This window comes from Coccidioides posadasii, chromosome 3 (genome assembly GCF_018416015.2).
Source record: "Coccidioides posadasii str. Silveira chromosome 3, complete sequence".
NCBI lineage: Eukaryota > Fungi > Ascomycota > Eurotiomycetes > Onygenales > Onygenaceae > Coccidioides > Coccidioides posadasii.
Genome location: NC_089409.1, coordinates 5073703 through 5098466, shown reverse-complemented (window position 1 = coordinate 5098466; position 24764 = coordinate 5073703). Strand labels below are relative to the sequence as shown.

Below are 24764 nucleotides of genomic sequence, written 5' to 3'. Positions count from 1 at the left end.
GACCTTCCCGCGTGTTCCGTGCTCTACGGAGTAGTTTTCTCTCTCAACCATTGCGCGTGAGGACAAGGGGGAAAAAGCAAAATGATCCAGCCCGGAGAAGGCTGCATATCGACTTCTACAAAGAGTATGTCCATCCATCCAGGCGTCCAACCGCCCCGGCGCCCTCCGGCAAGGCAACCGTTGGCCTGCACATGCCCTTCTTGTTATCGTGCGTCTTGCCAGCGAGCTGAACCGGAAGCCCCCTAGGAGCATCCCAAAACCCGCAGCGTCGGGGCGCACCACATCCTGCAGGTAACTCTTTGTAGGGAGAAGGTAGCGTACTTACGTACTGAGTGACTGTCTATACATGCACGGACGTATTTCGAAGCTGAAGGGATGCGCCTCCAAAGACACGTTGTCCATTTTGATGTGAACGGAGCTGAAAAGTGAAGCGCTCCTTTGATTGTCAACATGGATCAGGGACTCAAAATGCCTTTTTCCTTTCTTCCTTTCTTCCTCTTTTTTTCTTTTCTTTTTTCATTTCATTTCATTTTTTTTTTTTTTTTTTTTTTCCCCCACAAACAAAGTTGATGTGTATATCCATTGGGTTAACTGGCAACTCTAAGCATAACTATCGTCGATCTCGAGTTTGATACCGTTGTTTTTGCTACCCTGTGTACGAGAATTATGTACTTCAATCTTCAATCCACCAGCGACCTTTCAAGACGTTGGGCGGACTCGGAGACTGACAAGGCTCTGAAGAAAGGTTAGCCCTCGAAACCAGCACGCTTTTCCAGAACGGTTGGAACTAACCAGTTGGTAGTTCTAGACCACGTCCCGCCTGAAAATAAAGGGCCCGCTGTCGCTCCAAAACACGCATCCATGCTTTTTTTCTTTTTTTCTTTTTTTCTTTTTTTCTTTTTTTCTTTTTTTCTTTTTTTCTTTTTTTTTGTTTTAAAAAACAAAGCGATGCAAAATGCGGCAGGCCGATCCAGCCGAAGCAAGGCTCCTTGGATCTTCCCTTTCGTGCATGCATGCATAGGAGTATGTATTCGCCAGCCCCGTACGCCGTACATATGTAGTTACATACGGCGAAGTTAGTGCCTTTTCCTTTTCTTTTTCTTTTTTTTTTTTTTTTGTCATGCAGCCTGTCCCATTTATGCCGGACATCAAACGTCCCGCCAGAACCGCCGCTTCGGTGTCATTAGTTAGTTTGAGGCTGGTAGATCGTCTGGAGTGGGCTCAAGACGTAGTTACTCCGTATTTGATCGGCATTTTACTCTGTATTTGTTTTCCTTTTTCAAGTCTTTTCATCTCTCCCAACGAAATCTGCAGTGGCTGGTAAATTTTCTTTTATTTTTTATTTTTATTTTATTCAAGCTGTTATTGTAGGCATTCGAGACACCTGGATAATGATCATGGGAGAGAAATCCTCATGTAAATTTGCCTGTAGGCCACGGATGAACTGTATGTATGTACTCCGTACGCACGTCGTATACTTGTATCTGAATGAAACATCCTCCCTGTGTGCCTGAGTCATTCCTGGCGATAGTCTTGTCGTCCCATCGCTTCCCAAAAGGGTCCAGGAATGCTTCACAGCCCTAACTGATCGTCTCACGCAACAAGTACAGAACCGGCTAGTATGAAAGGGGCCGGGGGAGGATTCAGGGAAATTGTTGAAGAATTCAAGGAAGAAGCCCTGCAACGGCGTTGTTGGTCGAGTTGGTCGAGCCAAACTCCTCTAGATCCTTGCGAAGTCAAGGGTCCAGACGTAAGCATTTGCTAGTTCGGTCGGTCGGCCTCCATCCGTACGTCTATGTCCACTTCCTTTTGCCCTGTTTCCCGAGATCAAAACAACGCATGTGAGTGCCGTGATGCAAAAATCATCCCACGGCACGCAAAACCTGCGACAAATCATTAGGGTCTCGGCAACTTATTCTCCTTTCCTTTAATATTAATATTAAGGATCGGGCAATCTTGTCAGTGACAACCCTGCCAATTGCAAGCATCATTGGCATCACTCCCCTGGACAGAAAATCCAATTTCTCGGGATTTAGCTTGGCTACGATCTTCAAATTTATCGAAACAGTTTGCCACCTTCGCAACCAGGGATTATTGAACGAAGGGAGGGAAAAGAAAAAAAAAAAAAAAAAAAGGAAAAAAGAGAAAACGAGAACGAAAAATGGTTGAAGAGGGGAAAACACAGGGAGAAAAAGAAAAATCCAAAACCTCAAGTGTGTACGACCGGCATGTGCTCCTTCGGGGTGGGGGCAAATAATATTGACTTTCTGCGCCAGATTGAAGGCGTAAGAAGAGAAAGAGTTGCCAGAATAGGCATTATTGACGTTCTATGTTTCATGCCGCTTTGGCCATCTGGCAACCTGACAGCAGACACATCCGATATGCACGTAATGTGTGCGCGGGGTGGGTGATCTCAAGGTTGAAACGAGCCCCCTTGCCCATTTCCCAGAGGAGTTTGGGATCGAGAGATCATCTCATATACTCCATGGAGTGTTCCGGGTGTACGTATGCATGCCCGAAACGAGGCCCGTCCGGCATATAAGCTTCATGTGCGGAGTACGTTTCATGGATGGCATCTCATGCGATATCTTGCGGTGTCAAATGTCCAATTTATCCTGAATTTGGGGATCAACCCGCGAGGAACGTCCGGAAGCCATAATACGCAGCCGCGACTGCTAGAAAGGCTGCGAGCATCAAACCATTTCCCTCCCAGGTGAGGCCAAGGTAAGCCGCAGCACCAATGGCCAGCTCTTTGCGTCTGGCAGTTGCACGCTTGGTGTCCCAGTGCGGATCGACTTCGAAAGGAGACAGGTAAGTTCCAGGTTCCGGATGAGCTTTTAGAGGCACCGAGATGAATAGAACCACCGCACGATGATCCGAAGTTGAGAATAATGGAAGCACGGTATACGTGTGAACTTTGATGCCCTCGGACTCAGTCACAACGGAGGGATGGTTGCGATAGAGGATCCGATCGCACCAGCTTGGCCAACGGTTCTTTGCCCACTTCCAATTACCGTTGGGGTCAGCGAGTGCGGCATCCCGAGCCTCCAATGAGTACTTGTAAGTCGGTGGGAATGTAATCTTAGCTTCTTGGAGCTCGTCGAAAACCCTCCCCGCTTCGCGCTCACGAGTTAGTTGATCTTGCATGAATAAAACCGCAAAGTGGACAAAGTCATTTGGATGATCCCTTGGTCGAGGAAACCGTCTACAATCGTCCGGCCCGGGACCGGTATCTGATGTGCGGTAGTTGAAATCACCAGCAACAAGCAGATACGATTTTGGTGAATACAACGCTGATGGTGTGCTCAAGGATGATGGTGCCCGGAGAAGCGGCACCCCTTCCTCATCTTCTTGCGGATGCGTGCGATCAGAAGAACTCTCTGCTTCCTCGGGGTGGAAAACGAGCCGTTGTGCAATGCTTTTCCAGTCTTCATTCCTTCTCTTACACTCACACTCACCAGGAGCCAAGTGTGCACTGACAAAAGTCATCTCCACAATGTCATCCTCACCATCATCATTGCTATCTTCTTCTCTTCCTGCCAGATATCCAATCCGTGCTCCAACGGCACCTTTGTTCCCTGTCTCTTGAACCCCTACACCGACCTCGGCCATCTCAACGTAACGTATCCTCCCAGAAACGTCACTTCTCGCAAACACCATCAACGCGGTCAAGCCAACATTTTTCGAAAGCAGGTTGACATAATGCACACCCCCATTATCATCATACCCGGCTCCCCCTTTCACTGCAGTCGCTCTATCCACCGCGCTTCTGACAGAAGCGTAATACTGATCCAGATATGAACCGCCCAGAAAGGCATAAGCAATCGGCGCAATTTCCTGAAGTGCGAGGACCAGGATATCGGGGAGGTTTGCGTCCGCTTGTGGAGATTCTGGTTGTGATGTGTTCAGCCCGTCGAATAAGTGGGAAGCGAACTGTTCTTGTTCAACAACGTTACGAGCGCAGTTGAACGTTAGGATGTAAGCATTAAGGGATTCCATAACGGGCGGCCAAAAAAAGGTAAAAGATAAAAGAAGAGGCCGAGGCTAGTAAATGTAAAGGCCTCCCTCAAGAGGCCCTGGCGGACCTGCGTCCAGCTTGCGAGAGATGAAGCACGTCGTCAGGCCGTCCGGGCACGAAGCTCTTGTGTCACGTGGTTTTCTTGCAGCCAACCAAACCTCTACGGAGTACAGAGTGTGCGAATACTAAGAAGCTCTATACGTGCCTAAAACTTTACTCCCAGCATCTGCTCACAAACCCACATGGCTGTCCTTGTGTGCAAACTCAGATCCCTCTCCTCATCTTGGTTCAATGGCATGTCTGCATCACCTGCCCCAAGTTTCCCCAGGGCCTGGAACACCACAACCTGATCACGCATGAATGAATCCAGGAACCGGTTCGAAAAGCCGTCTCCTAATACTTTGTTGAGGTCCCGCGTGCCACTTCCATCCGCGAGCTCATACATTAAGTCCTCGACACATTGGTCAACCAAATCCCCGATCATGCGTTCCAAGTCCGTTCCCGTCTTGTGATCTGCATTTGTCCGTGATTTGCCTTTTCCTTTTGACTTTCGTGGGCCTTTGTGGCCAGACTTCTTGTTTGATTCAAGACTACTGGGTGAACCAAGTAGTGCGTCTCGCCCCAGGCGGAAGCCTGTCGACGTATGCGCGACAAGGAGAACGTAAATTCGAGAGCGGTGGTGTGTTGACTCCGACCAGTGTAATTCGATCTTCGGCGGCTGAAAGCTGGAGTTCCCCTTTCTCTTTGCGCCGAATTCGTGGGAGACTTTCTCAAAAGTGTAGTTTTCGATGAACTCGCGAACGGAATTAGGGGCAAACCGTTTCCCGCTTTGTTGCATCTCAGGAGAGCCATCGGAGTTGGAGTCGAGCCCTAAATCTTCTTCCTGGCTCCTGTCTTTGCTATCGGTGATATGACTCTGTTTACTATTAGGGTGGTGGTATTTATTTCCTCGTTTCGAGCGGCGGGCCGATCCTGCTTCATCTAAAGACATGTCTGGCGCCAAAACCGTGATATCGATCTGCGTGATTCTCCCTCGCCTCAACACGTGGAGATCTATTCTAGGGAAAATCGGAGAGAAGGCACCAGAATCAGACATAGATTCATGATTATCCCCTGACGCCGCTCCCTCATTCGATTCTTCCCTCGTTTCTCGAAGTTTCAGAGGGGTGATCAAAAAAGATACAGACCCCAGATTCGTCTGACCCGCGCTCCAACCGCGGTGCTTCAAGTTCACGCTGAGCTGAGGTAGCCCCAGTTTTGCAAAATTTGGGATAAGGACCTGTGAGACGTAATCGTAAGAGAGAGAAAAGGAGACATTCGTCCCGCCTATCACACTCAGTTTTATACTGGATTCGCGGAGGTTTGCGTTCCTTTCGGTAACCCGAGCATTGTGGCATGCGCCAGCATACAATAAGTATGGATATAATGCTTGAAATATAAGGAATGCGGAGCCTGGGGTCTTTAGGCGGATGTTGTACTCTGACCGGATCGGAAGTACATCGTTCATCGATTCCAGTTTTATCATCGCTTCCAATGGCGCAGCGAGGCCCTCATCCTTGTCCTTGGCTTCCTCTTCCGATGCAACAGCGGCATCTTCCCTAAGTTGGCCTCGAGGGTAGAAGGTGATTTCGGAAGATCCCACTGTCGCATTGACAGCGGTGCCACCACAGACATCACGTAGGCACTGGATTGCCGCTGCATGCGATGGCCTCAGGCCGGGTCCTTGTCTATTGGCTCGAATGCGGGTTATTTTGACCGGTCGAGATGTCAGAGCAGACAGAGCAACTGCGTTCCGCAGAAGTTGGCCGCCTCCTTCGAGGGTGCTGCCGTCGAGATGTATCATTGGTAGCAGGTAGTCAACCGGAAGGGAATTCTAGATAAGTTGAGTAGAAGTATAGATGGCTCTCTACCTTGCAAAGCGAGGCTCTCATGCAGTAATTTCGCGGAAGATCCAGCAGGAGTTCTATGCTGTGATGCTTTATATACGGGTCTACGACGGAATAAATAAGTATGGATTGTTCAAGGGCCAACATACATGTTTTCTTCCATTGCCATTGGTGGTGGTTTTGCTGCATCTGGATGGAGCGAAAACAAGGATGACCCTCCATCCTGACTCACACAGAGACCAGGCAGACGTTTGAGACTTGGTTACGTTCCCTTGTTGGCCGTATAGCCGCCCTTGACATCTATCTTTCTTTCTCGGCGTGATTTACAGGGGGTCAGGTTTTGGAGGCATGGTCTCAACCTTTGGAAGGGCCTTGTGTGGGAATCTCAATGTGAGAAAACGGCCTGACGATGGATCTGATTGTAGCACTCATTCATGATGCGCGGAGTCCAAATTCCTTGGACCTCAACCGAGATCGGGGCTCCGGGGCAACGTTGTTCCGTAGAGGCTGTAACTTACACTTACAGTACTGTGAAATTAAGTTACGGGAGCTCCGTAACTTACCGTCCCGCGACTTGAGCCGCATTCCGTGGCTTGGTCTGTCTTGGCTAGTTATATTACCTAAGCAGAGCCCGCCGGTTAACGTAACTAACGTTATTTAACTAGTTAACTAGTTGACTTAAAGCTCGCTCGCCAAGCCTGGCGGTTCGTTGTCGCTACATTGACATCAGCCGCTAACGGAGCACTCCGTGTACAGATGAAATGATGCTGCCCGTCTGAGAGTCATGGAGAGTTTCGGTGCCCAGGTTGTGCTTTCCAGCGTATTCCGGCTGCCGGGCATGGGTGTGCAAGCCCGGGCCTGCCGTGTTATCGACGGTTTCCCGCTCTCCTATTCTCGCCGCCGGGGTTGAACCTGCCCTCATATTTTGTGTTATGGCCGTTGTCCTGACGGCCGGCTTGAGTCTGGGATCATGCCACTGTTGAGCGTCTGCGGCGCGTGTCGTCCTAATAGAATGCCTACTCCCAGCTGTTAGCCGCTTATCAGACTTTAGATATATTTAGACCGGCCACAGTATATACAAATCTACTCTTTCAATACATACTTTGGGACAGCCAAGCCCTGCGACAATGCTTTCCAGAGGCTCCAGTGCCAACTCCAGGCTCAAAAGAAGCAAGTCTCTTGCTTCAACCAAGGGTAGACGCCGTGACCGTTCCTTTGCTCAACCCGTCGACGATGAGAGAGCTCAAAGACACGCCTTAACTGCGGCGTCACTTGCAATGCAGCGAGCCACGAGGTCATCCTTTGATGACTCAAACGATAGCGAAGCTGGAGCTCATCGCCCTCCTGTCCAACTATCTAGGTCTCAGAGCATCCGCTTCAGCGACGGTACAAATGCCGGCGTGAGAAAGATGGGTTCTATCCACTCCTCCCCGGCGGCAGCACATCTTACGGCCAACGATACTGTACAAGAGAAGGAAGACGGATCACGGGCTCAGACAATTGATAACTTCAAAGAATTTGGCATGCTCGACGACGACATACCCTCCGTGCCTTCGATACCGTCGTCCTACCGAAAGCTTCGCAAATCAAAGTCGATGTTCTCCGCGCGTTTGCGTACTGGCTGGTTAACCAATGGTTCCCGCTCTCCAAGACGAAGTCGCCGTCAATCACAAGACACTAGTAAGCATCACTTTGCTCGCACTCCGCTGCGTCGATCGATGTCATTCTTCAAGGGGCGGGACAGTGTGCCCCCGACAAAGAGGCATAGTTCCACGAATAGCCATAGCCCTGCGATAAAACTTGGAGGAGAACAGGTTTTGCGCGATCTTAGCAGAACATCCAAATCTGACACTCTTGGACCGAACATCGCGGGAGAAGGGCGACGCGAACAGAAATCGTTGAGGAGAACGCTTCGAACCAGCACCTCCATGACAAACGATGACGACCCCAGATGTTCGACCCGATATGCGGAGGAACGGTATAGAGATGGTCATCGTAGCATGCGGGCGAGGCTTCTCTCTCAATCGATTAAGAATGGGTTCCGCAAGATCTTTGGGCGGCATGGAGCTCTGCGAGGGAGCGTGTCTCCGCAGCAAACGGACACATACCGGCCCCATGTTCGAGCCTATATCGACCCCGAATTCCAGCCCGATCTAAATCCCAGTCACATGTCGACGCCCACATCCCATTCTAATCACCCAGACGCCAGTGTCTTCAACGTGTATCGTGGATTCTCGGGCCATCGACCTGCGAGCATCCGCTCGATGAAAAGCATAGATAGCGTCTCTACATCAAATTCTCGAGCTACGACTTGGACAAATTCTACAATGACAAACACTATCAACACGACACGACCGGTTGAAACACGTCTATCCATTATCGAAGAACATGGTGATGATCCCAATAAGCCCATTCGTATTCAGCCTCGTTATCACGATGGCTATTCTGCGTTCAGACAGCCTCTTTGTCTCGATCCCATGGCCAATTCCATTGACAGCCAGCGAGTCTATTCCGCTCTAATGCGAAAAATAGACGGATCGAATACGCTCAAGAAGCAGAGTGATACTACAAGCCAATGGCTCGAAGGTGCTGAAGCCGGCCGAGATAACACCCAGCCGCCTTCTAGCTCACAGCGCCCGAGCCAGGGGACAAGGCAAGCTCCTGGCGAAGCGCTCATGCGCTATAGTCAAGTTGTTTCCATCCCCCCGCGAAGCTCCCCAAGTGTTCGCAGCTACATGTCAACGCAGCCTACTTATATTGTAGAATCCCCTGGACGCACCCCTCAACAGATCGCTCAACGCAATGAGAGCATTCTCCAGCATCTTTCACGACGGCCTTTAGGCCGTTTTAATTCTAATGCGTCTCATTCCAGTCCTTATCGACATTCGGCACAATACGCAGGTGATACTATAACTACGCCAACAAGGAGCCGTTATTCTGATGACGATTCGTGTACCGTGGTGGTGCGGAATTCGCCCCCTTCCGATAGCTTCATTGTATCGCCTAGCGTCTATTCAAGAACAACAAATACTCCGGGTGGCCATCAGAATAACATCGATTTTGCCTTTTCTGAACCTGATGAAGACCGAGGTACAGCTACCATCATAGGTAGAGAGACGCTCCCTAGCACACCTCGTGGCCGTGATCGAATATTTAGAGGTAGCGCTGAATGGAAATCTTGGATGAATTCTCAAATGGAACTTATTGATCGACCGAGCCTTTCAAATGAGCTTGACATTAAATTCTCCGCTAGTGATAGAATGCACTACAGAGAAGATGCTGATATTCATGGCGAGATCTCAGAGGACGAACCTAGCTGTGGATTCCGAAAGGTCAGTCGCAATAAAATCTGTGTAAAAGCTCCTCGCTGTGAGGACAGATTCTCCAACAATGAACGGCACGCCTTGACAGAATTGAGTACTATCTCCCAGAACAACTTTTCTCGGCCTTTCCATCGCTCACCGAGTGGGCCAGTATCAATTGGTGCCACAAACGCGAGGAAAACGTCCCTAGTAACACACCAGCATACTCCTCCATGTAGCGCCCCGGTCGTTGTCGATATGAATGTGCCTTCCACTGGCTCCAGTCGATCCAGAAGCAAGTCGAAAACTCCTAATCAGTCTCCATTGATCTATAACAAAACTCGCCAGCCTGAATCACGTAGATCATTGACTGTGTCCCCACTTGATGGCCGGAACCCCCGTACCTCCTTGTCGACTCGAAGCCGACATGACGGGAATGTTCCACCCCCCTTTTACGGAGCTGACGTCAGGAGGCGGATGCCGAGTGTCCAATACAGCTCGACACGTTCAAGGGGAGGTGATGGTTTAATGACCAAGGAAAATAGAGAAGGGAACAGGAATAACCCACCTGATAGGAACGAGTTTGCGGAGGGATTTTCCAAGATCAGGGATCTCCACTCTACCATTAGCAGCAAGCGCATGGTTGATTTATTCTTGAGCGATCGGAGACGACTCATGGGAGGCGCTGATAGCCCCACTGAATCAGCGTTCATTTGAATTCCTCGAGGAGCGACATCATCGCGGGAAACATTTCGATCCCAGCAGATAGGCAGAGCATTATATTCCAATACCTGAACCTGCAACGTTGAATGGCTTGAGACTTTCGAGCACAGTTAAAACATACACGTTAAGATATCCATAAGCTCTAATATTAGTATACTTTAGGAGTATATGTGAGACACTTTAAATATTCTTCTTAGATCTTTATTAAACTTCCTGGGAAAACATGTAGAATTATGGCTTGAGGAGGGAAAAGGGAAATATGTGAGGAATTAGCTCACCCGCTTGCTTGAACTGGGGCACAAACGGTCTCCGCTCTATTCCCGGAGTATTCTGATAACAATTCGTTCGTATCAGAAATGTATTCCATACTCACCGTACGATTTCTCAATTGAATCATGAAATACCTTGTCATATACAATCGAAATGAAATAGATTTTCCACCATTCGGGTTTTTGAGTTTCGGTTTGAGCATTGTGTGTTCATCGCATCGTCATTCCGAGGTGTCCATGTCGCTTCCTGCAAGATAGCTGCGACGGACTCCAGAGTCTCTCGAGTTGGCGTGATTGTCACTGCTCCGTATACAATTCCAGCGTCGAATGACGATTTTGACTAACATTAGCCGCTGCCGATTCAGCTCAGAAGGGTGTGTCGACGACTTTGAGCCGAAGGAAAAAAGGGACTGTTCCGTTGTTTTGTATCTGCAGTAGAGATGAAGGCTGACTCATTCCATGAAAAATAGACATTTATAATTCCGCGTATCGATAGGAGGCTTTAAGGCTCGAGTACCTCAAACGTCTCGAGGCTGTTTTGCCTGTATGACGGGCTTTAAGATTCTCTGTACCAAGGGTCGCCCAGGGCGGATGATTGAACACCCCCTTTTGCCCCTCACGCTGCCAGGACGCATACCATTGGATTTGCTCCGGATGACAACAATGAAGAATCATCGTGATGTAGGAGCTCTGTCAATCAGGGTATATAGATAAATAAGCCGTGGTTTTCTCCCTCGATCATATTTCTTTTCACCATTTTGTCCGAGTCCTTCGTTTCTCTGTGTTATCTCTTATGCCAAACAGGTGCACCCATCCGTTTTATATAAAATCGACGTTCCTTAATTCCTCTTGTTTTGTTAGTACCATAGCTATAACTTTTTGTGTTTGATAACAAAAATACCACAAGGATGGTCATGGAAATTGATCCAGCCATTGTCTGGGGATGGCGGGAGAGCAGAGGTTTCTTTATAAACAGCTGTGTCTTCTTGTGCCTTCTTATCTTGACTTTTGCCCTTCGACGAAGAATCCGGTCCCAAAACATACTCATCACTTATTCCACCCGGATAAGCCTCCTGGCGATAAACATAATAGCCCTGGCTATCATCTCCGCTCAGTGGGTCAGATACGACAAGGCGTTCCGCCACCTAGACGACAAATACCCGGATATTATCAGGAAGCAAGTTGTGTCGATGCAGTGGATCAACATCATCTTCGTCGTCGTCACTATATTGGGATCTGTATCCTGGATTGGCACCTGTCTCGGTGGACGACGAGGACCGGAGTCGAGTATCCCGAAAAACATGATGGCCCATTTCGCGGCGGCTTATGCATGGCTGCAAACGTTGCCTTCAGCGCAGGCCATGCTGCCTAATGCGTCGTATTCGAATATGCCTGGCGCAGAGCTGTACAAGCCAACGAATTCCGAACTGAATCTCGTTGACCTCGCAAATGCCTGGTGCTACGGCGGCTTGGCTGCGCGGAGTGCTGTGCTCTTTGCTTCTATTATTGTCGCCAATACGATCTCCAGACTCATCGAGAGAGCAAAATTTGACATCGACGAGCATCGGATTCTTCGTCAAGTCCAAGCTACTAGGGCTTATCTTTCGAATATAGAACGTGACTCACCAGAACGTCGTCCGTCACATCCATACGATGTCGAGAGTGAGCTGCAAGTCCTTCCACCCGTGGCTCGATCCTGGTCGTCGATGTCTCGGGATTCAACACTTTGCGATTATAGATAAACGTGCCGGCTTCTCGTGTACGGAGGTAAGATCGATGAATAAAGCAGCCATCGCTGGGGTTTCGATGTCGAAGTGAAAACGTTTCCCCAAGAGAGCGGCTAAGTTTCCCACAATACGATACCGGTTTGAATATCCGCGCCGAATGGACCACTTCTAGAGATAGATGTATCATTTCTCCGCCGTGCAACCTTGTTGCTCTTGTCCTCATCATGTCCGTTTCCACTTTTTGGTTGCTTTCACGAAAAAAGGGGTTTAGTCCGCGCATAAGTCCTGCGAAAGAAAGTTTGTAATCAGTAATTAGCATACTGTCATTTTGCTGGCCTTTTTGGTTGCTCTTTGGTTGAGTGCTTCATATTAATCAACCTCATCTTGCTTCTTGTGTATATATACCAGCAGATTGCAAGGTTTTGAAAGAGAGGGACATGTGGTGGAACATAACTAATATGTCATGTTATATTCTTTTCTTCTTTTCCCTGTGAGTGTATGTGCAAATTTGACAAGAAGAATAAAGAGACTTAGGCACACATTATTACTTAGAAATGAGGGTTGTGCGGAGTCATTTGAAAGGCTGTTTAAACAAACATCAAATGAATCAAGCAAAATAGAACAATAGGGAAGGGAAATAGACTTCAGAGATGAACACCGATGGAATTTGCCTCCCCACGAGCATGTACTGATAAGAAAAGGCTGGATCAGATACACCTGAAGGGAACCGAGCGGAAAGGAGATGGGAGTCCAGGCCACACCAGACCCGATAAATGTGTCGCGCCCATGATACACGGGGAGAGAAAAAAAAAAAAAGAAAAGGACTGACAATCATTATCCATCCTATATTCTAGTAGGTCAGTATTAAAATGAAAAAGCAAGCATAATTTTCCCATCCCTTTTCCTTTTGTTTTCCCACCAGCCCTTCTCCCCTTTCCCCCAGTTATCGCCTAATTTGAGAAGAGATGAAAAACAACCTTGACCATGCAAAATGAAAGTAGGAACTGTTTGTAGAGACAGCGAGTCCTCCATTACGCACAATAGTTAGCAGGAAAACTGCCCTTGACGCCTCGCAGTTCTCCTTCCCACCAATCGTCAGTGCTCTCGGTCTTTTTGATGACACGAATGCGGTCGCCTTCTCTAAACACGAGGTCGCCAGCACCTTGACCGCCGAAGTCGTATAGTGCGGTCACGAACTGTATCTGGGATGATGCCGATCGTGGCGGGGGAGGAGGGGGAGGGGGCTTTTTCTTTGCGGCGGCTGCAGCCATTGAGGCAATTGCAGCGGTAGGTGCGGATGTTTGCCTTTGTGTGTTTCGTGAGACGGGGGTTGTATAGGCCTGTTGTGGTGGAGTAGTATGGTAGGGAGAGGGATCCAATGATTCGGAGGGGGTTGGGCTTATCCTTGGGGGAGAGTATTGCTTGGCTGTGTTTGCTGCCATTAGATTGCCAGACGGGGCGGTGTTGAAGCCATTTATCCGTGGCCGTGTGTCAGCTGGGATAGATGGCGGTGCATGCATGGCGCGAACCGGGGAGACAGACGGTTTACGAATTGCAGACGTGTTGCTGGTATGGCGTGCACCCAATCCATTCCGCAGTCCGCCATTTCTGAATTCATCGGAAGCCTTGCGTTGGCGACCTAGTTTACCATGAGAAATGCAGGCGATTGATTCCGCCTGTCGCTGGATAGGGAGGAAATCCTGCTCCCACGTTTGAATCACCACGTCCATCGGAGGTGGTGGAGACGGGAAGTTCTGCTCCGAGGAATAGTTGTGTAGCGAAGTGTAATATAGAGCAAGAAGGGTGTTCTGGATCTCGATCTGAGCGGCGAGAATGTGTGGAAGAATGGAGAATGTGGCAGTTATCAAACCAGGCAAATGGTTGCGAAGATGATCATCTGCCGCGTTGTATTCCTGCAAACCAACACTAGTTAATCGAGGGACAATCGGCACGTCCAGTTCGACAAAGCATGCACAGGCACCCACCTCTATGGCTTTGGCCAGGTCAAGTTCAGCTTTAGCAAGGGCCGCATTCTCTCTATCTGACCGCCTCGATTTCTTCCGCGCGGTGTCCACTCTACCTTGATACCGTTCATAATCGAGCTATACGTCCACCAAAGTTAGCCTCGATCATAAACCACCTCTTGAAGCCAATACTCAATTGCCCAAAATAAATCAATAAATAACAATTGCCCAGCGATGAACCTTTTCATGTCCATGCGCGCATTCGGGCATAATTGGGAGCATGGTCCAAAAACATGCGCAGGTAGGGATTTCGGACCTTTTTATCTTCGCGTTTCTTCATGACCTTCTTCATCGGCTGTAGATAATCCTTTGCTTCCATCGCAGGCTTGATCATGCGGTCGTCTACCGACTGTATCTCCGCCAAAAGGTCAACGCGGAGGGACTCGTATTCCTCCTTCAATCGAGACGTCCTTTCCAAGGTGGATTCTGGTGTTATTGCAGGAGGGTGAGCGGTAGGTTCGGACGAGCCGATAATAGGCTGGTAGAGCGTCTCGAATTCCTGGAGCAGTCTCGCCTGGTAGGTGAGGATGGAGGACCAGGCATCGCGCCATGCTTTGCTCGAGTCGATGATCTACTCGCAGCGGGCGAAATAGACTAGTTTAGCCAGGACATTTCGCAGGAAGGTTAACGCCGGATCAAAAAGTTTGCCGTGGCATACCTTGGTCAGCAGTTTATCGGCATTGTCAAAGTCCTTGAGGAGCACGGAGACTTGGCTCTCGTCGGCGGATCTTTTCATCAGCTTGCCGAACTGCCTATGCATGGTCAACATGGCGGGCAACGACGGGTTCAGAGGAGTCTGTCCAGATCCCTCGACTGGAATTGTGCTAGCTGCAAATTGTAAGATCGATAAGTGAACAATAGTCGATTGCGGAAAGGTGGGGAGAAGGCGTGGTTTTCGAGCTCGGAGGAAAGGCGGAGAGGGAGCCGCCTGAAAGTCTGTCAACGGGAGAGCAAGGCAGTTGTGAAGGGAACGACAGGCCAGACGGCTGCAGGAAAAAAAGTATGTGGGACAAAATTGCGAGCAGATGCGTCACCGGGATGGCGATCCCTCCGCAGAGTTGGCTGTTTCACCTCTGCGCAAAGGCGTGGATGGCGGGCCAACCAGCCAACTACGGCCTCAAGCAGCGGGACATCCTCTTTTTCCTTTCCCTTTTCCCTCCCGTGTTAACTACTAATACAGAGAAACAAAACGAACAAACGAGGGTGCTACCAACGAAGAGAAAAGCGGTTTCTGCTGAACAATGAACGAACCATCTCCAGGACCTCCCAGAAGCTTGGATGAAGGCTAAATCGGTTGATTCGCAGCCCAGCACCCGATTGGGCCGCGAGCTTCGCCGTTCTCAGCTTGCGTAATTGCTGCCCACACACAGTCCACCGCCAGTCGCTGCGCCAGACGGCGACGAGAGGGCGTGCAGTATCGCGTGTGACGGCCGGTCCATGGCCCTGCCCCGCTGCTCTCTGAATTGAAACAAGCCCATCTCCAGAGAGATTGATCTTGTATCACTTCCAGGATCGAGCAAGGATATGCGGGAGATAAAATCAGGCGACAAACTCAGCCAGTGAGCTCTGTAGCTGAGGTACCTCCGCCAACGGCGTAACATTGGCACAATGAACCCAAAACGGCTGCAGCACTCGCGAGCTTCTTCTAGCTCGTTAGTTAGTTAGTTACATGATCAATCAATCCCCAATGATGGTCTTTTGGGGATGAGTTCTGCTCCGAGCTACTGTGATTTGGGGCTTGGACATTTAGCTACGGCATCAAGTTATTGGGCCACCATTCTTCCTCTAGACTAGCAAGTAGGTAGATAGCCATGTTTTCCACCATAGCTACCTATCATCTATTCTCGCCTTCATCCCCTTCAAACAAGCTCATCGTCGACGGTGCAATTGAAATCTGCCGCGGGACGGAATGAATGCTGACTAAGCGTGTTTTTCTTGACGCGTCGGATGCACGCGACAGGCATTTCAGCCGGCGACGAGCAACGATCAATGATCAACAGCCGTCCGCACGGGGCTGGGGAGTCGGTTGCTGGAACGTAGGGAGCTGGGCCGAGCTCGACAATGGACTGCACCCCCTCCGCCAGGATGACACGCCCGGTCGCCAGCCAGACCACCGCGGCCGTCATCAGGTTCTCCTGCCTCTTTACATACGACATCAAACGAAAAGCGAAGCGATGGCAGGACGGGTTTCTCCGCTTTCACACGTTTAATCGGCGGGTGATGGTCTACGGCACGTCCGGAGATTTTGTCGGGGACCTACACATGCGGGAGAGCAGTACCGTCCAGGATGGTGACCAGCTGGAACTGGAGCGGGGTGTTCTCGTCGAGGTTGGCGAGTGCTTGGAGAAAACGGAGACCGATCTAACTGAACTGCTGGAGAAGAGGAAGACAAACTCGACTGCATCGCCTGCGAGGACGATGATTCAGCAAACTCCTGCCGCCGCCGCTGCTGCTGGGGTGGTCGCGAACCCTGCTAGACCGAAGTCGTTGAATGAGCTGCTGGGGAAGAATCGCGGCCCACTGGGGAGAGCCGTGCTCCCCACAAAGTCGCCATTTCAGCTGCAGCGTGAGAATGATCAAGACCAGCATGACCATGCCGCGGACCGGCCGACCAAGAGAAGAAAGCCATCCCCGGTGGTTGAGAGACAGCGGGAAGGCGACGCCAGCATTGCCTCGAAAAATCTTGAACGAATCTCCGCGCGTAAAATAAATGACGGGGGAAGTACCGGAATAAACCTCGCATCTACTACGAAGCCAAACCAGAATGACACATCCGGTGGTTTCCAGCCAGCCAGCGCGCTCAAGATCACTTCTTCAAGCCGTGCAGAGCATGGTCGCAAAGGATCCAAGAAAGCCCTGTTGGGCAACCAGAAAGCGATTACCGCCATGTTTCATGGAGATAAGCGCGACATAACCTTTCCATCGCCAGTGGAAAACCCACGCAAGAAGCTCATGTGTTTAGAGATATCGAAGAAACCCAAGACAGGAAAGAAACCAGCCCAGAGGGAATCCACTGGCAGTTCCTGGAACACATCTATTCCGGGAGGTGGAATCGAGCCTTCCTCTGGTAGCTCTGTAACTCCCTTGGGAGGGCTGTCCAGGTCTGAGGGCGAGAAGATGGCGGTCTTGACCCCAACGGGCGGAAACTCTCCTATGGACTACATTCCATCCACCTCTACGATGCGCGTTCTCGAAGAATCTTTTCATGTATCTGAAGCTCCTCCGAGTTCCCAGAAGGCTACGAGGTCGATATCAGATTTCTTCAAACCTAACCCACCGCCACCAGCAATACAAGAAGAAGAAAAGGAAAATACCAGGCCATCACCGAAATCACCATCGCTGTTACGGAGTCATTCAGATATTGAAGCTCTTGCGCAGCCAACTGAATCTACTACCCTTCTATCAAATCCCGCCCCTCCACATAGACACAGAACCGCGGCCAACGGCCTCCAGAAATCCCTATCAGATACCTCTGCGCTAAGATCCAGGTCGAGTCGCCCTAGTCGCAGCTTACAGACTCGGCTGATGACAGTTAGTGGCAGTTGTACGCCTGATAGTTCGAGGAATGACGAAGAGCAAGGGCCATGGACGAGTGAGGCTCTTGATTTATTCGATTGGTGGCCACCCAATCGACCGAAGCCTGGAGAACGAGGACAAGAATTATAGCAACAGCAAGCTATGTTTCAGACCTGAGAAGGCTATATATGCCGTCTCGAATACTGAATCAAGACCACCAAAACATTACGCAATGCAACCCATAATAGCGTGGGTTATTACGATATGGATTATGCAAGGGACCCTGAGCTCAGCTGACGATGTAAATAATGAAGTATACCGACGTCTTAATTGAACAACTTTCAGACTCCAGTTGCTCGAGAAGACAAGTATTCACACCATGAGATAGAGAACGCCAAAAGCTGGGAACCAAAAAAAAAAAAAAAAAAAAAAAAAAAAAAAAAAAAGTCCATCCAAAAACACAAACCAAAGCATTCTAGCAGGCCGAATATAAGAAGCCATCAACAAAACATAACAACAAGTGGGGAATCAGCACCGGGTATCTCCTAACCTATCATGAACTAACGCTCCCCCGACACAACATCGTCTCTAGCTCCTCTTCACCAAAATCCCACTGACATAAGGCATTGGCCCCCACGCAAAAGACGTCTTTAGGGTATCACTCGCCCATCCGCCATCTCTTTCAGCGGCTTTCCTCAACATCTTCCCCGTATCCCTATTCATGTGACAGCTTCCCATGAAGAACGGCCAACCGAGTAGCGTGTAAAACAGCTGCGCCAACCGTCCCACAATACTCCCCTGCCTCGTGCACCACGGGTTCACCACGTGTTCCGCAATGAGCAACTTACCGCCGGGTTTCAGCAAGCGGTACAAGCCCTGAATCGTCTCCTCGGGTCTTGGCACCGAACAAAGCACTCGCACACATATAATGGTATCAAAGACGCCGCTGCCCAGCTCCTTGAAGCCCGCCTTGTCCAAGGCTGGGATGAGGGATTGCGGCTCGGCGCCGCAGTGGAGGATCTGGTACTTTGACGATAGGCCGCAGGAGTCGATCTTGGCGAGAAGGTCGGTGTGAAGGCCATCGGTGGGTTCGGCGCCGTAGATGGCTTTGATGCCCGGGCTGGTCAGGAGAGGCATCTGCGTTCCTGTCCCTGGGCCGATGTCGAGGATTACGCCGCTAGCGGTGGAGAGGAGGGCTGGCATCAGAGCGCTGGAGCCGACGGGTTCTGCTGGTATGGAAGATGGGGGGTCCCGAGCTCCTAAAAGTGGGAAGGGAGGGTTTAGTTTTTGAGGATGGGACATTGTAAGATGAATATAATCGAGGGTTGGAGTAAGACAGAAACGGCGGCTGTCGAACACATTTTGCACCTCGCAAGACAGCATGATTGCTGCCGGACTCCCGTCAAATGCAGTTTGCACGAGCTGCAAATGCAAGCAATCTACATACCTGAGAACTTTATCCAGAACCTCGAAAAGCCTTCGGCTCTGATCTGGGACATCCTGAGAATCGGAGCAAGCAGTTCTCCCCGTCTAAACACCGTGTCCAAGAAGACTACCGTAAAATCTAAAACAAAAGCAGAATTGGAAGGACTGTCAATAAAGAAGAATCACGGCGACCTCGAAGATTCCTTCGCAGTGGGATGAATTTACTGACTCCATGCACTGCCGAGCAACAGGGGCGCTGGCTCTGCAAGGTCATTGACCCGTTGGCAGAAGGTGGGTGGCACCATCATGTCGGACATGTTGTCTCGAGGTGCCGTGCTTTGTTTTGTGCCTTGGTTGGAGATGGGAGCCCAGGAAGAAGTGCTGCTGCTCTTGGGTGCACAGGAGACAGTTGAGAGTTACAGCGGCAGTTTGGGGTATGGATGCTCGCTCGAGATGTGCGGCGCGCGAGTCGAGAACCTTGGCTCTCAGATCGGCACGGCAAACCTTGCTGCTCGGCCGCCGGTCGGGATTCGCCCGCCCAAACCAGACGCCGGCGCGCCTTTCCCCGCATATTACATAATAGACTAACTACTTTCTCACGTGATATAAATGCTTGGCAAGTTGGGAATACTGGAAGGCGCAATGTTTTACGGGTAGGAAGTGGAAACAACGGAGTCTCGGAGGAAGAGTAATCCGTCGACCCATTCGAACCCAGGTTTTTAACAGAATCCCAACGCTAACCTTGTTGCTAATGGTGCTGCTTGCAGAGAGACACAATCAAGTTCGTCCCGAGTTCCAGGCTCACTTCGGTTGCCGGGTACGCAGTTGAAGAGACTTAACACGCGGTAACCTATGCATACCCCTAAGCATTTCCAAAAAAAAAAAAAAAAAGGGGTATTCGGAGACGCCAGCTATGCTTTGGACTCTGGTTTTCGCCCATAGACGACCGTCCTAAAAATAGAGAATTCGAGAAGTCAGTGACTGGCTTGTCCAACTCTCATCTCCAGCACAAACAAAAGATTCTCAGGGTACCGGAGAGACCGTACACTTCTTGATAGGCGTGAATCTTCGAGTTGCGAAGCCCACGCCTCACCTCCGCCAGATAAAGTTCTACCTCCTCGCGGGTCCACTAGAGACCGATTAGCGATTTGTATGGACGGTGTAGTTGAAGGGTTCGAAAGAGGGAGCTCGTACCCCCAAAAAGTTGGTCAAGAGCAGCATTGTCCAGCCTTCTATTCCTTCCTGCCACTGCAAACGGTTATACTTTCCCAGCTCCTTGAGGTGAGGATCCTTCGGCCACGGCCCCAGGGGCACCTTGAAACGATTCTCAACGACGTCCACAAAGCCGGCGTCGATCATTCCCTGACGGGATTCGTCCACGATTCGTAGCGTCTTTCCAAACGCATCGCCAGCTTCAAGGGATACTTGGCCCCATTTTTCAAATATTGTCTTCTCGACAGTGCCATCATCGGACTTGAGGTATACCGACTGCTCCAGCTGTTCGATGTAGCCACCCGGTTTGAGGTTTCTGCACGTAGGTTAAAGAAACAGGGAAACAAGTTAGAAACCTCGCTGGCTACCCCAGTGTGCACGCAGGCAGTCATCCGCATACCTGTACGCTTCCTTGTAGAACTTGTCCCAGTCGGCGACGCATCCGTACAGTCCTCGCACGTGGATGAAGTCGAACGGGTTTTTGTAAACCCATTCGTCGCAGCAGTCGTCGATTTCAAACGCCACATTTGGCGGGACAAACCTTGGCTGAATTGGCGACAGATCGGTCCCTATGACTGAAGCGGACGGATGAAGGTCGGCGAATTCGCTGGTATCCAAAGTTGAGTAAATTCCTCAGCCCATAATGACAGAGCTACGCAAACCCGGGGGGGAAAAAAGAAAGAAGGGGGGGGGGTTGTGATGTTTGGACTAACATTGCCCATATGCCAGTTCCAGTTCCCACATCAAGGACGCGCTGGTTAAAATTAAGGATGTTTTAGCACAAACCGGCATCATCGCAGCCTCCATAGAAAGCCCGGAATGGGGGCTTACTTGAGGGTTCTCTGGAATAGGAGCTAAATAGAGCTTTCCATGCAGCATAACCGAAAAGACATGATGCCTGCAAAGAGTCAGCATGTCCGGAATAGTGAATCTGTAACAAAAGTAAAGAACGCACCCGATATCTAAGTGGTCTATTGCCTTTTCGTCATTAGGACCCCTACAAGTCGGTTAGAAAGCAGTTCCTCTGGCATTAGGCGGAGCACTGTCAGGAGGCAAAATGCGGTACCTTACCAGTAGGCCCCAGCATGAAACGCATGGTAACGTCTACCATTTTCATAACGGTAATTGGTAATGCTGCTCTTCAGCGATGTGTACTCTCTGGAGGCAAAATGGACACGGGTTAACAACGCGGATCGTCGAGAGATAAGGTGGCAGAGGTAGGGACATGTTTGACACTCACGACCCAGAGTCATCTCCATAAGCGGAGTCGGAGTCTTGGACGGAATCCTTAGTATCGCGGTAAGAGGTAAGCAACGTCCCTCGGTCCTCACCACGAAAAAAAAAAAAAGAGGGTGACCTACCACAGCGATATCCGAGTGATTCCCGTCCATTTCTGTTTCCGAAAACGTGAACTCTTTGGCTCGAGTTCCGAGAGAGGATATACGGCGAGGTGACTGAATATTGATATTTCAATGCATCGCAATGTTTGAGAAAATATTTGGGACCGGGCGTGGAACCTTCCGTGCCACAGCTTGATGGTCTTGTTATGGGGCAATATTGGTTGCTTTTTGTGCTCCGCCAAAACCATCACACATGTTGCCCCCGAACTTAAAACGGCGAGCGGCGTTGCCCCATTGCCAGGAATCCTAAAATGCCGCCACCATCCCTGCTTAGTCCAGAATTCTTGTTGCTGGTCTTTTTCGAAAGAATCCAAACCTTCTCCGCACCCTTCAAAGCCAAAACGGTGCGATCCGGGCAGGGACATTGTTCGCATCCCCGAAGGGCATTCCCTTGCCGCCACAAGCACTTTTGAGCTGGCGAAAACGAGCCAACCATTTCGCCAGGCCCCCGAGTCAAAAAATCTAATATGCGGACCGCCCATGCCGCTTTTGCTCCGGATGCGGTCCCTCTGCATTGGGTGGAGCATGGAGTGATCGCGGCGCCCGCTTCAACCTTCTCTGCCTGCCAATGTTGGGCTTCCCCGGCCAATCCGCCGCTCGTTCGTGGTCTCTCCCCACTGGCGCCTCGCGCTATGGCTTTCCTTTCCCGCCAATACAAACTTAAAACCTTTCTGGCTCAATTTTAAGGAGCTGCAAGGAAATGCTCGCATGAACGGGGTATTAGAGGAGACCCATGCTCCTGACCTTTTAAATCATGTTTCCGGCTGGCCCCAGCTCCAGCTGCTGGGTTTGTGTTCCGGAATATTGGGGAATACCTGAATGATATTCTTCCGACATGAAACCCTTTGTTCTCACGGAGTTCGGTTTCCAAAGCCATTGGATCCTGCTAGCAGCCCTATATCTAGCGGGATGGGCTGTTTACCAAGGGATTAAAACCTTATACTGGCATCCGCTGGCCAAATTCCCGGGCCCTCGAATTGGAGCTCTCACTCGTCTTTACAAAACATATGTGGAATGTGTCGCCCAAGGTTCTTTTGTGCACTTGCTAGAAGAGCATCATGCTCGCTATGGTGAGTCGATACACTGAGCATGATGGTGTATAATAACTGATTCATGTCCGTTTTCTCTAAAGGCGACATCGTGCGTGTCGGGCCAAACGAGGTATAGCTGTCATTTATCATTGTCTCCCTGATCATAGTAAAGAAGCCATGCTGAATACTTCAACCCTCAGCTACACTTCAGTAATCCTGCAACCTATCTCGAAATCTACAACCCATCCAATCGATGGGATAAAGAGGAAAGCCTTTATCATAGCTTTGGAGAGGACCGGTCGTCGTTTGGCTTCTTGACATACAAAGAAGCAAAGGAACGCAAGGATGTTCTGAATCGCATGCTCTCCAGGAAAGCTATCCTTGGCTCACAGGGAATCGTCCAGGAGAAAGTAGGTGCTTCTCCTTTATTCTATATGAAAAGCTCCTCAAAAGTTTTGGTCTAACTCTTGGAAGGTTGTGGAACTATGTAAATCTTTCGAACGGAAGAAAAACTCAACAGTAAACCTCTTTTACGCTTTCCGATGCATGTCGATTGATGTCATTACCTGTAAGTAGAATTTACTGTTGGCAGCAGCATATCATACTTACTCTGGACTAGATCTCTGCTTTGGCAGCTCAGTTGATGCTATTAATGCACCAGATCATCAGGCACCAATTATCATAGCGATGGATGCGTCATTGCCTGTGTTTGTTCGCTTCAAACATTCTGCGTTCTATAAGTCCATGATCGTGAACTGTCCGCCGGCTATTTCTAAGATTGTGAGCCCGTTAACAGCAGGCTTGGTAGATCTCCAGCAGGTAAATTCCAAACACATCCCAGCGCAAAGCCTCTGGCTAACCCAAATAACTAGCTTTTAAAAGGCCAAATTAAGGAAATGACAGAGGACCCTAGCACATTGGAGAAGCTTCCGCACTCCCGGACAGTTTTTCACGAGCTGTTGCGACCAGAGGCGTACAAGAGCCGGACCGTACCATGTGCAGACAGCCTCTATGAAGAAGCGCAAGCCCTTATGTTTGGCGGCGCAGATACAACCGGCACAACCCTCATGCATGGTACTTTTTACATATTGAAACAACCTGAAGTGTATCGAAGATTGAAAGAAGAGATTCATGCTGTCTGGCCGAACCTGAACACGCTCCCTGATTTGACTGACCTGGAGAAACTGCCTTATCTTGTAAGAAAGCAAGTTGCCCAATTCTGATATACCTGGACTCATTTAGTTTTCCTTTCTAGACTGCTGTTCTCAAAGAGTCATTGCGCATGAGTCCGGGTGTCGCATCTGCGCTTCCAAGGATTGTGCCACCCTCGGGCGCTAAAATATCAGGACAATTCATTCCCGGTGGAGTAAGTGCATATAATAATTCTCTTACTGACGATGTGGCCCTAAGCCATACTAATAAGAGCCTCCTTCAAAGACCGTGGTAGGGATGAGCAGCCACTTTGTGCACCGCAGCGAAACCGTTTTTGAGAAGCCGAACGAGTTTATCCCTGATCGCTGGCTCGGAGAAAAGGGATCGCAACTCGATAAATGGCTCTTTAGCTTCTCTCATGGCCCTAGAAGTTGCCTAGGTCAAAAGTAAGGGAACCCCCCCGATCATTTATTTGTTTCATTTCTAGCTAACTGCGATTCCGTTACTCCAGCCTTGCATGGGCAGAACTATACTTCTGTTTTGCGCACCTTTACCGGAAATTTGACATTGAAATGGATCCGTCAAGGTAAGGGAGCTTTTTCTTAGGAAGGCTCGATTCTTCCTCCCGTGTTCAACGCTAACTTCTTTTCGTTTATAGCCCCCGCGAGCTTCAGTGGCGTGACCGCTTTTTGCCTGAGTATATAGGGCCTCATTTGAAAGCCAAGATCACTCCTGTTGCCAGCTAAAAGTTGTGCCCTTGCTGTTGAGAACATGTTCAATCATACCTATGCCTGCTGTGCAGATGGAAATGGGAGATAGCTCAAGCTTATTTCTGCACAACTTTCTAGTTAATACTTAATCAACTCTGTAGATTTGCCAGACAATATAATTATTCAATGGAACAGGTTCCTCAAAAATGGTACCAAACTAACGTGTAGAATTTCGCATGCTTTAGGAGATCCTGTCATATTTAGCGATCTAATTTTTAAGCACTTAGGCACCGCCAATGCCTCCTGAGTGTCACCTGAATTTCAGGGCTATACATCAGTATCATGTATGATCCTTGTTCTCCGGCGCGC

At 49.7% G+C, this 24764-nt stretch overlaps 9 protein-coding genes across 9 annotated transcripts; 4 read left to right on the top strand and 5 right to left on the bottom strand.

The window, feature by feature from the left end:
- Positions 1 to 2524: 2524 nt before the first annotated feature.
- D8B26_006595 (uncharacterized protein) lies at positions 2525 to 3999 on the bottom strand (the record flags this gene model as incomplete). Its single annotated transcript, XM_003069449.2, has 1 exon — positions 2525 to 3999. The coding sequence occupies one exon, from the start codon at positions 3997 to 3999 to the stop codon at positions 2629 to 2631; it is 1371 nt and encodes a 456-aa protein (XP_003069495.2). The 3' UTR covers positions 2525 to 2628.
- A 224-nt stretch (positions 4000 to 4223) lies between these two features.
- Positions 4224 to 5861, bottom strand: D8B26_006594 (uncharacterized protein; the record flags this gene model as incomplete). Its single annotated transcript, XM_003069450.2, has 1 exon — positions 4224 to 5861. One exon carries the CDS (start codon positions 5859 to 5861, stop codon positions 4224 to 4226), a length of 1638 nt encoding a protein of 545 aa, XP_003069496.2.
- Positions 5862 to 6687: 826 nt separating this feature from the next.
- D8B26_006593 (uncharacterized protein) lies at positions 6688 to 10006 on the top strand. Its single transcript, XM_003069451.2, has one exon. The coding sequence runs from the start codon at positions 7032 to 7034 to the stop codon at positions 9921 to 9923; it is 2892 nt and encodes a 963-aa protein (XP_003069497.1). The 5' UTR covers positions 6688 to 7031; the 3' UTR covers positions 9924 to 10006.
- A 1100-nt stretch (positions 10007 to 11106) lies between these two features.
- On the top strand, positions 11107 to 11940 carry D8B26_006592 (uncharacterized protein; the record flags this gene model as incomplete). Its single annotated transcript, XM_003069452.2, has 1 exon — positions 11107 to 11940. One exon carries the CDS (start codon positions 11107 to 11109, stop codon positions 11938 to 11940), a length of 834 nt encoding a protein of 277 aa, XP_003069498.2.
- A 634-nt stretch (positions 11941 to 12574) lies between these two features.
- On the bottom strand, positions 12575 to 15201 carry D8B26_006591 (uncharacterized protein). The gene is made up of 4 exons (XM_003069453.2): positions 14608 to 15201; positions 14206 to 14520; positions 13911 to 14027; positions 12575 to 13838 (listed from the first exon to the last, which is right to left on the bottom strand). Exons 1-4 carry the CDS (start codon positions 14716 to 14718, stop codon positions 12957 to 12959), a joined length of 1425 nt encoding a protein of 474 aa, XP_003069499.1. The 5' UTR covers positions 14719 to 15201; the 3' UTR covers positions 12575 to 12956.
- A 484-nt stretch (positions 15202 to 15685) lies between these two features.
- Positions 15686 to 17615, top strand: D8B26_006590 (uncharacterized protein; the record flags this gene model as incomplete). Its single annotated transcript, XM_003069454.2, has 1 exon — positions 15686 to 17615. Exon 1 carries the CDS (start codon positions 16011 to 16013, stop codon positions 17613 to 17615), a length of 1605 nt encoding a protein of 534 aa, XP_003069500.2. The 5' UTR covers positions 15686 to 16010.
- Positions 17616 to 17729: 114 nt separating this feature from the next.
- On the bottom strand, positions 17730 to 19320 carry D8B26_006589 (uncharacterized protein). The gene is made up of 3 exons (XM_066125234.1): positions 19120 to 19320; positions 18913 to 19029; positions 17730 to 18724 (listed from the first exon to the last, which is right to left on the bottom strand). Exons 1-3 carry the CDS (start codon positions 19205 to 19207, stop codon positions 18054 to 18056), a joined length of 876 nt encoding a protein of 291 aa, XP_065981316.1. The 5' UTR covers positions 19208 to 19320; the 3' UTR covers positions 17730 to 18053.
- Positions 19321 to 19513: 193 nt separating this feature from the next.
- Positions 19514 to 21550, bottom strand: D8B26_006588 (uncharacterized protein). The gene is made up of 10 exons (XM_066125233.1): positions 21464 to 21550; positions 21343 to 21389; positions 21174 to 21260; positions 21058 to 21099; positions 20934 to 21000; positions 20816 to 20856; positions 20503 to 20709; positions 20085 to 20418; positions 19937 to 20019; positions 19514 to 19841 (listed from the first exon to the last, which is right to left on the bottom strand). The coding sequence occupies exons 1-10, from the start codon at positions 21491 to 21493 to the stop codon at positions 19802 to 19804; spliced, it is 978 nt and encodes a 325-aa protein (XP_065981315.1). The 5' UTR covers positions 21494 to 21550; the 3' UTR covers positions 19514 to 19801.
- Positions 21551 to 22215: 665 nt separating this feature from the next.
- Positions 22216 to 24591, top strand: D8B26_006587 (uncharacterized protein). Its single transcript, XM_066125232.1, has 10 exons — positions 22216 to 22572; positions 22635 to 22663; positions 22734 to 22943; positions 23008 to 23101; positions 23153 to 23352; positions 23406 to 23729; positions 23789 to 23899; positions 23971 to 24131; positions 24197 to 24271; positions 24344 to 24591. The coding sequence occupies exons 1-10, from the start codon at positions 22338 to 22340 to the stop codon at positions 24429 to 24431; spliced, it is 1527 nt and encodes a 508-aa protein (XP_065981314.1). The 5' UTR covers positions 22216 to 22337; the 3' UTR covers positions 24432 to 24591.
- Positions 24592 to 24764: the final 173 nt, after the last annotated feature.

Coding starts and splice junctions, on each gene's coding strand:
- D8B26_006587 (XM_066125232.1), top strand. CDS start 22,338: ATGAAACCCTTTGTTCTCACGGAGTTCGGTTTCCAAAGCCATTGGATC. Junction 22,664..22,733: donor TGCGTGTCGGGCCAAACGAG/GTATAGCTGTCA, acceptor TTCAACCCTCAG/CTACACTTCAGTAATCCTGC. Junction 24,272..24,343: donor ATTGAAATGGATCCGTCAAG/GTAAGGGAGCTT, acceptor TTTCGTTTATAG/CCCCCGCGAGCTTCAGTGGC.
- D8B26_006588 (XM_066125233.1), bottom strand. CDS start 21,493: ATGGACGGGAATCACTCGGATATCGCTGTG. Junction 21,390..21,463: donor ATCACTCGGATATCGCTGTG/GTAGGTCACCCT, acceptor CGCGATACTAAG/GATTCCGTCCAAGACTCCGA. Junction 21,100..21,173: donor TTTCATGCTGGGGCCTACTG/GTAAGGTACCGC, acceptor ACCGACTTGTAG/GGGTCCTAATGACGAAAAGG.
- D8B26_006591 (XM_003069453.2), bottom strand. CDS start 14,718: ATGTTGACCATGCATAGGCAGTTCGGCAAGCTGATGAAAAGATCCGCC. Junction 14,028..14,205: donor AGAAACGCGAAGATAAAAAG/GTCCGAAATCCC, acceptor GTGGACGTATAG/CTCGATTATGAACGGTATCA. Junction 13,839..13,910: donor ACCTGGCCAAAGCCATAGAG/GTGGGTGCCTGT, acceptor GTTGGTTTGCAG/GAATACAACGCGGCAGATGA.
- D8B26_006593 (XM_003069451.2), top strand. CDS start 7,032: ATGCTTTCCAGAGGCTCCAGTGCCAACTCCAGGCTCAAAAGAAGCAAG.
- D8B26_006589 (XM_066125234.1), bottom strand. CDS start 19,207: ATGTCCGACATGATGGTGCCACCCACCTTCTGCCAACGGGTCAATGAC. Junction 19,030..19,119: donor GTTGCTCGGCAGTGCATGGA/GTCAGTAAATTC, acceptor CTTTTGTTTTAG/ATTTTACGGTAGTCTTCTTG. Junction 18,725..18,912: donor GTTCTGGATAAAGTTCTCAG/GTATGTAGATTG, acceptor TCCCACTTTTAG/GAGCTCGGGACCCCCCATCT.